The sequence below is a fragment of the Aethalodelphis obliquidens genome, unplaced genomic scaffold, assembly GCF_003676395.1.
Source record: "Aethalodelphis obliquidens isolate GAN/ISIS:26980383/991018 unplaced genomic scaffold, ASM367639v1 scaffold53, whole genome shotgun sequence".
Classification (NCBI taxonomy): domain Eukaryota; kingdom Metazoa; phylum Chordata; class Mammalia; order Artiodactyla; family Delphinidae; genus Aethalodelphis; species Aethalodelphis obliquidens.
In genome coordinates this window covers 9,344,913-9,356,527 of record NW_020837997.1, presented here as the reverse complement: position 1 = coordinate 9,356,527, position 11,615 = coordinate 9,344,913, and the positions used below count along the sequence as shown (strand labels likewise).

The following is an 11,615-nucleotide window of genomic DNA, read 5'->3' as shown; positions in this document are numbered from 1 at the left end:
AGGTGGGGGTAGGAATCCCTAGTATATGATGTTGACATGACGGTGAAATTAAATTTTATTGGAAACATGTTTAGCACAGTGCCTGGTACCTGAGGGCTCTGATGATGGTTTGTATGGGGGCAGGCTGGGAGGAGACCGTTGAGTTTGGGGCTTGCTCATTGGGTGGTGGAAGCTTATTTATTATTGGGTGCAATAAAATAAGGTGCTGAGAGACAGGAGATAGATGTTGCTGGGGGAAGAAAAAAGTGAGTAGGAAGGAAGGAGCGAGAGAGAGGGAGATAGACCCACACAGGGACCCATCCGCCAGACAAACTTCTCTTCACTGTGGAGAAAGGAGAGGATTAGAGGTTTGTCAGACTCTCCTTTATGAGTGGAGGCAACTCAGCAAAAAGGGCCATGATGCCTTGGGTGCATTGAGCAATGCTGGCTCTGCCCTTCCCCTCTCCCCACACCCTCTGTTACTGAAAACCCTGGGAACAGCGAGAAAGTACTCTTCATTCAATGACAGAACCTGCACGATGTGGAGCTTCAGTTTTCTCCTCTTTTGGGGTGAGTACGAGCCTGAATGGGGGTCTGGGGAGAGCCTGCACTGGAAATAGACTGTAAGGAAAAGGGAGGGCCTCGACTGTCCAGCCAAGAGATCATAATTCTAGGCTGGACACTGCAAACATCTTCACTGGGGAAACTTTGACCAAAATCAGTCGGTTCAGGGAATTCATCTGTCGAGGAAGAGTTTCGTTATAGTCATTCAGTTGACATGTATTTCCTGAGCACCTACTGTACGCTGGGTGCTGTTTTAGGCACTGAGAATAGAGCAGTGAACAAACAGACAAGGTTTCTGCCCTTGTGAGGCTGACATACCGGTGGGAGGAGATAGGAAGAAAGAAAGCCACTAACGGTAATAGCAACCTCCGAAGTAGCACCGTTCTAAGTTCCTCAAATAGAGAATGTATTCAATCTTCACTAAATGCCTCTGATATTGGGTCAATAATAGTCCCATTTTCTCAGGGTAGTGGGATTGCTGGGTCATATGGTAGTTCCATTTTTAGTTTTTTAAGGAACCTCCATACTGTTCTCCATAGTGGCTGTACCCACTTACATTCCCACCAACAGTGCAAGAGGGTTCCCTTTCCTCCACACCCTCTCCAGTATTTATTGTTTGTAGATTTTTTTTTTTTTTTTTGTGGTACGCGGGCCTCTCACTGTTGTGGCCTCTCCCGTTGTGGGGCACAGGCTCCGGACGCGCAGGCTCAGCGGCCATGGTTCACAGGCCCAGCCACTCCGCGGTATGTGGGATCTTCCCGGACCGGGGCACGAACCCGTGTCCCCTGCATCGGCAGGCGGACTCTCAACCACTGCGCCACCAGGGAAGCCCTGTAGATTTTTTGACGATGGCCATTCTGACCAGTGTGAGGTGATACCTCACTGTAGTTTTGATTTGCATTTCTCTAATAATTAGTGATGTTGAGCATCTTTTCATGTGCCTGTTGGCCATCTGTATGTCTTCTTTGGAGAAATGTCTATTTAGGTCTTCCACCCATGTTTTGATTGGGTTGTTTGCTTTTTTGATATTGAGCTGTATGAGCTGTTTGTATATTTTGGAGATTAATCCCTTGTCAGCTTCTTCATTTGCAAATATTTTCTCTGATTCTGAGGGTTGTCTTTTGGTCTTGTTTATGGTGTCCTTTGCTGTGCAAAAGCTTTTAAGTTTCATTAGGTCCCATTTGTTTATTTTTGTTTTTATTTTCAAAATTGGGTCATTTGTAGAGACGTGGATGGACCTAGAGACTGTCCTACAGAGTGAAGTAAGTCAGAAAGAGAAAAACAAATATTGTATATTAGCGCATGTATGTGGAATCTACAAAAGTGGTACAGATGAACCTATTCGCAAAGCAGAAATAGAGACACAGATGTAGAGAACAAACGTATGGACACCAAGGGGCGGAAAGGGTGGGGATGGGATGAATACGGAGATTGGGATTGACAGATATACACTACTATGTATTAAATAGATAACTAATGAGAACCCTCTGCATAGCACAGGGAACTCTACTCAATGCTCTGTGGTGCCCTAAATGGGAAGGAAATCCAAAAGAGAGGGCGTCTATGTATACACATAGCTGATTCACTTCGCTGAACAGCAGAAACTAACACAACATTGTAAAGCAACTATACCCCAATTCCAATAAAATAGTCCCATTTTACAAAGGAGAAAAATGAGGCCAAAGAGATTAAATAACTTGCCTGAGACCATTTAGCTAGTAAGGGGTAGAGCTAGGATTTAGAAACAGGCATCCTGGATCCAGAGTCTGTACGTCTCTAAACTATGCCACTCCAAATACCAAATAAACAAAAGCATTTCAGGGAGTGGCAAGCGCTCTGAAAGAAATTGTCATAGAGTGTGACTGGGGCTTACGTAGAAGAGGGAAGTCAGGGGAAGGTATTTCTGCAGCAGTGATGTTTGTGCTGAGGCCTGAACAATGAGATGGAGCCAGGTTTTTTTCCTCAGCTGTCAGTTTTTCTGGGTCTTGCTTATCTTTCATGTCATGGTTTCCTTCACGGGTCTCGTGAGTTTTGGTCTTTGGTTCAAATCTAAGAATGGGAGACCTTATCTAAGCAACACGTGTGGGTTTTCTCTGTGTTGTACATTGGATCCGTTTCCCTTATTTCACTGAGGAGAAAATTTGGTCACAAAGAGATTAGGTAACTTTCCCAAGGCCACGTAGTCTGTAATTGGTGAAGCCAGAGTTTTAAGCCCAAGCATTTTGACCCTAGCGCTGGTATGCTTAAACACGATGTTCTGTTGCCTTTAAAATAAGTAAAGAGCAAGAGAATTTCAGTTAGTGAAAATAAGAAAGTTGGGAGTTTGGGTCTGTGGGACTTGTCGACTGGCAGGTTTCATTAGAAGGAGCAGGTAATTTGTGGACCTCAAATGCTAAGATGCAGACTTGTTTCTTTGGGGTGTCAGCACTGGTGTTGGCCCTTAGCACTCTATTCTGCCCTTAATAAGCAAAGAGTGGTGATGTTGACATTGATGATGGTGGTGATGGTGTTGGTGATGCTGAAGATGATGATAATGATGATGATGGTGATGATGGAGAGGAGCTAAATGTTGGGGGGCTGCACTGCCTTTTAGATGTTAAAAAAATTGTCTTACCCTCCCATTAAAATTTAATACTACGGATATACTATATACTTATTTATATATTGTATGTATATCTGTATGTGTCTTACACATGAAGAGTAAGATTTTTTTGTCTCTCTCCAAGAACCAAGTTTTGCTCTTGGGGGCAGATATCATTTCTTCTGAGAATGCATGTTTCAATGTATGGGGATTTTTTTTCTTCTAATTTTTATTGGGGTAGAGTTGATTTACAATATAGTGTTAATTTCAGGTGTACAGCAAAGTGAATCTGTTATACATATACATATATCCACTCGTTTTTAGATTCTTTTCCAATATAGGTCATTACAAAATATTGAGTAGAGTTCCCTGGGCTATACAGTAGGTTCTTATTAGTTTTTTTTTTTTTTTCTTTTTGGACGTGCTGCACGGCTTGTGGGAATCTTAGTTCCCCAATGAGGGATCGAACCCATGTTACCTGCAGTGGAAGTGCGGAGTCCTAACCACCAGACCTCCAGGGAATTTCTTCAATGTATGTTTTTGAAAATCATCTGGAACTCTTTGTAAATGAAAAAAAAATGAAGATAGTACAAACAAAATGAAAATGAAGTGCAGAAAAGCAGGAATGGTGGCTGTGAATGTATAAAATAATGTATGCTTGTCATTCACTTGGGACTTTCGTCTAAGCTCATCAAACCCGTTTCTCTGAGGCTACACCAAGAGTAGTTTTTCAGGTTGAGTCCAAAGAGCTTCTTTTTTTTTTTTTTTTTTTTTTTTTTTACGGTACGCGGGCCTCTCACTGTCGTGGCCTCTCCCATTGCAGAGCACAGGCTCCGGACGCGCAGGCTCAGCGGCCATGGCTCACGGGCCCAGCCGCTCCACGGCATGTGGGATCTTCCCGGACCGGGGCACGAACCCGTGTCCCCTGCATCGGCAGGCGGACTCTCAACCCCTGCGGCACCAGGGAAGCCCAAAGAGCTTCTTGATGGGTCATGGTGTTTTTCTTTTTTTTTCACAGGGTGTTGTGGTATATACACCTGGGGAATGTTCACATTACCCTCACTGGAATCAATGGCAAGACGTAAGTTGGGGAATCTATATGCCCAGTGTGGCGGGGAGGAGAATCTTCTGACCCAGGAGGCTGAGACACAGCTGGACGCTTGCCACAAACTAGTCCGTGGCTGAGCAAGGGATAACATCCAGGTCTCCCGGTTCCCACCCAAGCTTTTTCTCTTGTGCCTTAAACTTGCTGTGTGACCTCAGGCCAGTCACACGACCTCTTTGATCTTCAGTTTCCTCAGCTGCGAGATACAGGTAACGAGGGTTCTTACGTCACAGGGATGTTGTGAAGCTTAAAACCAAAGAGGTAACGTTGTATGCTACCTGGCATGTGTGAGAAGAGCTTCATGAATGATGGGGCAGTGGGGATGGGGATGGGATTTATTTAAACTACAACTCAACGTGGGGAAAAAAAAGTGCATTTTTAGATGTTTTGTTCAGTATTCTGATCTTCCACACAAGCTCCTGCTGGATCCAGGAGGAGAAACATGGCCAGTTCTGTGTTCTCAGTGTCTCAGTTTCCTGGCCCCGCCTTATTTGGGAAACTCAGACTTTATGGTACGAAGAGTTAATCTTTCAAATCTCCTCACCCTCCTCTCGTTCCTCCCGAGATGGTGTGTGGGTGTTGGCATAGGGATAGCTTATGGCATCTTGCAGCAGTGAAGTGTGGACTCTGAATGGGGTGTTTTGTCCGCTGGGGAAAAAAACATGGTAACAACTTGGAATAAACTAAATGTATGCTTACACCAGGGGACTGGCTGGATAAATTGTTGCATTTGTGAGACCAGCTCAAGCTACTGTAACAAATAAACTCCAAACTGTCAGTGGCTTAAGAAGGAGAAATTTCATTCTTGTTTGTTTAAGAGTCCAATGAGGATATTTCTGGCTGGTGGGTGGTTTTCCTACATGTAGTGATTCGGGGACCCAGATGCTTTCTGTTTTGTGGCTCAGCCATCCTAGTATCTCAGAGACTCTGCAGACAGTGGCGAAGCCACACTATTAAAACTCAGGCTCTGCAGTGACACACGTCAACGGCCGTTCATGGTCACATGACCATACCTGGATGCAAGGTGAGCTGGGAAATGTAGTCCATGGCAGGGTAGTTGCCTCCTACTGTCAATTCTACACCACGGAAAGGAGAGTGTGAAGTTTTTGTTTGATCTTGGGCTACCTAGCTATCTCTGGCACAGTTAGAGCCCATGGATATAATGGAATGCTATACAGCTGATAAAAAGCTTAAGTTTGGTCGTGTGAACTGACTTGGAAAATTGCCCCAAACATTATTTTCTTAATTTTTTTAACTATAGAAATATTTAAACATTCAAAGGTAGGAAAAATAGTATAACAAACTCCCATGTACCCATTGCTCAACTTCAACACTTGGCAAATTTTGCTGCTCTTGGTTACATGAAAAAGAAAGGAATAGTAGAATAGAGCTGTCCAAAAGAACTTTCTATGACAATGAACATGTTCTAGATCTACAGTAGTCACCAGTCAATGGAGCTACTGAGAACTTAAATGAGGCTGGTGCAACTGAAGAATCAATGCTTCATTTTATTTAATTTTAATAGATTTCAGTGTAAACAGCCATATATGATTAGTAGCTACTGTGTTGGACAGCACAGTGGACTGTATGTTGAGTGATACCATTTGTGTTCAAAAAATTGTGTGAATTTATAAATTCAATTATATTTAATGTTATATTTACATGACTGAGCTTGTGAATAGGACCTAGCCTTAAAGGATGCACTCTAAGCTTTTGACAGTGGTGACCCCTGAGTATAACGATGGGGCACAGGGAAATCTTCACTTTTAATTTTATATACTTCTGCATTGTTTGAATTTTTTTACTATAAGTAATTATTACCTTTTTTTTTTTTTGCGGTACGTGGGCCTCTCACTGTTGTGGCCTCTCTCTTGCGGAGCACAGGCTCCGGACGCACAGGCTCAGCGGCCATGGCTCACGGGCCCAGCCGCTCCGAGGCATGTGGGATCTTCCTGGACCGGGGCACGAACCCGGGTCCCCTGCATCGGCAGGCAGACTCTCAACCACTGCGCCACCAGGGAAGCCCAATTATTACCTTCTTAAAAAAAGATAAAGACAAATGAAACAACAGATACACAGCACTATATATAAAATAGTTAAGCAACAAGGTCCTACTGTATAGCATGGGGAACTGTATTCAATATCTTGGAATAACCTATAATGGAGAAGAATCTGAAAAAGAATATATATATATGTATATGAACTGAATCACTTTGCTGTACACCCGAAACTAATACAACGTTGTAAATCAACTATACCTCAATAAAAAAATTTTTTTAAAAACCCAAAGAAACAAAAATAAGGATCACCACCTGCTTTTGGTTAATTTCTATAGAAGCAGAGTCTGAGGTGAGGATTCTTGAGTGAGCAATTTATTAAGGAAGGGCTCTCAGGAGACACTTGTAGGGGAGGGAGGGAAGCAGGATTGGATAGGGGAAGAACAAGCCACTCAGAACGTGTTTCAGGAGAGTTTCAGCCACAGCCTGGTCCCAGGAGGAGCTCTGGAGTGTGAATTACATCACAGAGGTTCACCTGCTCAGAGACCATTACACTCCGTCATCTGTCAGGCAATACTTCTAGGCCAGCGAGACAGTGGAGGGGATGCGATGCCAATCAGGTAAATTGGATGGGGGTAGGGCCGAGAGCCGCTGCTATCCCCCCACCCATATTTTTAAAACTTTTTTTTTTTTTACCTCACCGCGCAGCATGCAGGATCTTAATTCCCCCACCAGGGATTAAACCCATGCCCCCTGCAGTGGAAGCACAGAGTCCTAACCACTGGACTGCCAGAGAATTCCCCCCACCTCCTTTTTTTAAACTGTTTTTAAAAATTGAAGTATAGTTAATATTCAGTGTTGTGTTAGTTTCAGGTGTCCAGCAAAGTGATTCATTTTTATACACACACACACACACACACACACACACGTGTATATATATTCCTTTTCAGATTCTTTTCCATTATAGGTTATTACAAGATATTGAATGTAGTTCCTTGTGCTATACAGTAGGTCCTCGTTTACCTGTTTTATATATAGTAGTGTGTATCTGTTAATCCCAAACTCCTAATGTACCTCTCCCCACCGCCTGCTGTCCCCTTTGGTAACCATAAGTCTGTTTTCTATGTCTGTGAGTCTATTTCTGTTTTGTAAGTAAGTTCATTTGTATCATTTTTTAAAAATTCCACATATAAGTGCTTACTTCACTTAATATGATAATCTCTAGGTCCATCCATGTTGCTGCAAATGACATTATTTCATTCTTTTTTATAACTGAGAAATATTCCATTGTATGTGTATGTGTGTGTGTATATATATATATATATATATATATATATCTCACATCTTCTTTATCCATTCATCTGTCCGTGGACATTAGGTTGCTTCCATGTCTTGGCTCTTATAAAAAGTGCTTCCATGAACATTGGAATCCCATCCTTTCTTACTTGGCAAGGTGTGAAGAACTCGTGAGCTGACGGTGGTAAATCCCCAGGAAGAGGCTGGGTTTTCCTCTTCACATCCTCACTCCCTCTTAACACCCGTCCACTCTACTTGGCTCTTCTCTTGCGTCCTGACTCGTGGTGTGACCTGGGAACGGTTTTACAAACTCTCTTGGGCCTCCCTTTCCACATCTGTAGAAAGGAGTCCTAACGTTTACCTTGAAGTAGGGTGACCCACTATCCTGGCTTGACCCAGACTGGAGGGAAGGGGTGTTTCCCAGGATGCTGGTCTTTGAGTGCTAACACCGGGAAAGTCCTGGGAAAACCAGGATGGCTTGGTCATCTCTCCTCAAAGCATTATCGTGAGGACTGCAGAACATCTAAGGAAGGGGCTGGGAAGGCGGAAGACACCTAGGAAATGGTAGTTCTAGTTATATTTTTAAAAGTCTCTTTGCCTCCTTGAGTCTCATTTTCTATGTTCGTCAATTAAGTGACCATCTATTAAGTTGTTGTGCTCACGGTTGAGGATCACGTGCATGTCTCGGTTGGATTGTTGAAGTGGCTTCTGCCCAGGTCTCCTGTTTCCTTGCCCTTCTAAGAATGTCCAGAGGGCGCCTGTGAGCCCCTGAGTCAGGTCCTGCCCCACCTCTGCCCACAGCCCTCCAGGGCTCCCTCCTCCCTCAGGGCAAAAGTCTGAGTCCTCCCTGCTGCCCACAAAGTCCTGCACGACCTGCCCTGTCTCCTCCCTGCCCTCCCTTCCTCCCTCTCTCTCCCCCTCGCTCACTCTGCTCCAGCCACCTGGGTTTCTTTGCTCTTCCTGTAACACACCAGGCACTGTCCTGCCCCAGGGCCTTTGCATGTGCTGTTCCTTCTGCCCGGAATCTTTTGCTCCCTATATATACATGGCTCCCTCCCTCACCTTCTGTATGCTTCAGCTCATGAGTTATCTTCTCAGTGACTACCCTAGTTTTGACATTGTATGCCTCATCAGATTATCATCTCCGTGAAGGTGGGGAATTTTGTATGTCTTGTTCCTCTGCTGAATCCACAGGGCTTAGAATATTGCCTGGGATATAGTAGGTGTTTGTATTTGTCAGGGTTATCCAGCGAAACAGAATCAATAGAATGGATAGCTACATATAAGTATATGTAGATATTTATTGTAAGGAATTGGCTCACGTGATTCTGGCACGTCTCAAGATCTGCAGGCCAGAAAGAATTTGGAGAACTGAGCAGAGGTGAGTGTGGGTGGTGGGACCAGGTGGAAGATGAGCCAGAGAAGCTAGCAGGTGGCCGGTCACACAGGAGCGTGTTGCTATTCTGGTTTGGGGTGGATTTGAGTCCTGAGAGATTGAGCTAGAGGAAGAAAGAAAGTAATGGGAAACTCAGAGTTGAGAGATCACAATGGTAATACACAGTAAATCTGCAAAAAGAAATGTTGCCTTTGCAGATGAAAGAGGAAGCTGGAAATGAGAAGAAGATAAAACCTGAGGCATAGTGCAGGGAAGGGAAATAAACAGGGCAGTGTGCAGGCAGCAGAGTCTGGGTCTCAAGACCTTAGTAATGAAAATCTGTCCCTTTTGTTTTTGCAGCACTTTGTAAATCTGACTAATTGTTGGGGTCACTTCTGTTGACTTCTCTCTTTCTATTACATCCCACATCCAACCCATCGGCAACTCCCATTAGCATTACCTTCTGAATAAACCCAGAATCTTATGTGCGCCCCTGTTCCCACCCGGGCTGTATCCACCATCATCGCTCACCTGGACAAGTGCAGTTGCCTCCTACCTGGTCATCCTACCTCTGCTCCGATACAGTTCATCCTCCAACCAGTGGCCAGAAGGATCGTGTGAAAACCCAAGTGATGCTGTATTCCTCCTCGGCTCAAACTCTCCCATGGCTCCCATCTGTCTCTGATAAAAAGCTGAAACCTTACAATGGTCCAGCAGATCCTACGTGATTTTGTCATATCACCTCCTCCCATGCACCTGTCATCCACTCTGCTCCAACCACACCCATCTTGTAATTCCATGACATCACTAGGCATGGTCCTGCCACAGGACCTTTGCACTTGCTGTTTCCTCTGCCTTAAATAGTTTCATAGCTCACTCACTCAGCTCCCTTAGGTCTTTGCTCAAATGTTACCTTCTCAGTGAGGTCTTCATTACCGAGCGCCCACTATGCGCTCGGGACACAGCAGTAAATGAGACAGACACAAACCCCTGCCTTCTGGGAGCTTACAGTCCATCAAGACAAAAGACTTGAAACAACCAATTGAAAAAGTTTTTGCATAGAATTGTCTTAGAAATTGCCTGAAGATTTATTCCGTTTCCAGCCAGACCCACCTCTTCTTGCCTAGCCGTAGTGAAAACCACGCACTTTGGATTTTGACAGGCCTGCTGCCGCCTCTCACCAGCTGTGTGTCCTCGGGCAAGTCACTGAACATCTCTGACCCTCAGTTTTCCACAGCTGTATAATGGGATCTGGATTCGTTTTCTGTGGGTGCTGTAACAAATTCCCATAGACTTGGTGGATTAAAATAACAAAAACATTATCTTATGGCTCTGGAGGTCAGAAGTCCCACATGCCACGGAGCGGCTGGGCCCGTGAGCCATGGCCGCTGAGCCTGAGCGTCCGGAGCCTGTGCTCTGCAGCGGGAAAGGTCACGACAGTCAGAGGCCCGTGTACCGCAAAAAAAAAAAAAAAAAAAAAAAAAAAAAAAAAAGATGTCAGCAGGGGCTGCAATAAAATCAGTTGCAGGGCTGTAATGTTTGCTCATAACTCTTCTGTCTAGAGCTCTGATGCTCATTCAGGGACTTGTTAACAATGCAGAATCTTAGATCCATCCCGAGACCCGAATCAGCATCTGATTTCCCAAGATCTCTTGGGGACCCCAGATGAGGCAGATGCTACTGGTCTGTGGACCACACTTGGAGCAGCAAGGGTCTGGGGTCTATAAGGTCCTTCACTGAGCTCCCTTGGTGGCTGTATCAGTTTCCCAGGGCTGCTGAAATTACCACAAACCAGGTGGCTCAAAACAACAGAAATGGATCCTCTCACAGTTCTGGAGACCAGAAGTCTGAAATCGAGGTGCTTTCTCTCAAGGCTGTAGGGGGGAATCTATTCCAAGCTCTCCTAGCTTCTGGCGTCGCTGGTCATGCTTGGTGGTCCTTAGCTTGTAGATGCGCCCTTCTGATCTCTGCCCTCATCATCACGTGCTGTTCTCCCTGTCTCTGTGCCTCGCCTCTTCTTAGAAGGACACCAATCATATCAGGTTAAAGGACCACCCTGCTCCAGTATAATCTCATCTTAATTTAGGTCTTAATTACATTTACAAAGACTCTATTTCCAAATAAGGTCACATTCTCAGGGACCAGCATTTAGGACTTCAATAACTTCAACATTTTGGGGAGGGGGGACCCAATTCAACCCATAACAGTCACCTTCCTTCTCTTGCGCTGGCTTCCCTTGCAGCCCCACTCGGTGCTCTAACCCAAATCATTTCTTCTCCATTGCCTAGATATGAATGGGTGTACAGACACCACCATGTGTCCGGCGTACGCAACCTGCACCAACACTTCAACAAGTTACTACTGTACTTGCAAAAAAGGCTTCCTGTCCAGCAATGGACAGATGAAGTTCAGGGACCCACAAGTGGAATGCAAAGGTGAGTTCATGCCCCCTCAAAATCCGCTAGCATTTAGTTGGAAAATCAGGTGGAAGCTGGTTGGGCAGCAGATGTAGGTACTTTTTCTTTTTTCCCAAGCGTTATTTCCTCCCTCCTTCCCTCCCTGTCTCTCCCTTTCTTCCTTCCTTCCTTTCCTTCCTTCCTTCCTTTCCTTCCTTCCTTTCTTCCTTCCTTCCTTCCTTCCTTCCTTCCTTCCTTCCTTCCTTTCTTCCTTCCTTTCTTTCTTTCTTTCTTTCTTTCTTTCTTTCTTTCTTTCTTTCTT

General features: G+C 44.7%; 1 protein-coding gene across 2 annotated transcripts in view; it reads left to right on the top strand.

The window, feature by feature from the left end:
- The first annotated feature begins 483 nt into the window (after positions 1–483).
- Positions 484–11,615, top strand: part of ADGRE1 (adhesion G protein-coupled receptor E1) — a 47,653-nt gene continuing 36,521 nt past the window's right edge. Inside the window, exons 1-3 of one of the 2 annotated variants that reach the window (XM_027085739.1) lie at positions 484–549; positions 4,143–4,205; positions 11,186–11,332. In XM_027085739.1, coding sequence (XP_026941540.1) covers positions 519–549; positions 4,143–4,205; positions 11,186–11,332 — 241 coding nt within the window. In that variant the 5' untranslated portion in view covers positions 484–518. Of the gene's footprint in view, positions 550–4,142; positions 4,206–4,233; positions 4,439–11,185; positions 11,333–11,615 lie in introns of those variants that run through there. The other variant, XM_027085741.1, reaches the window with a different exon arrangement.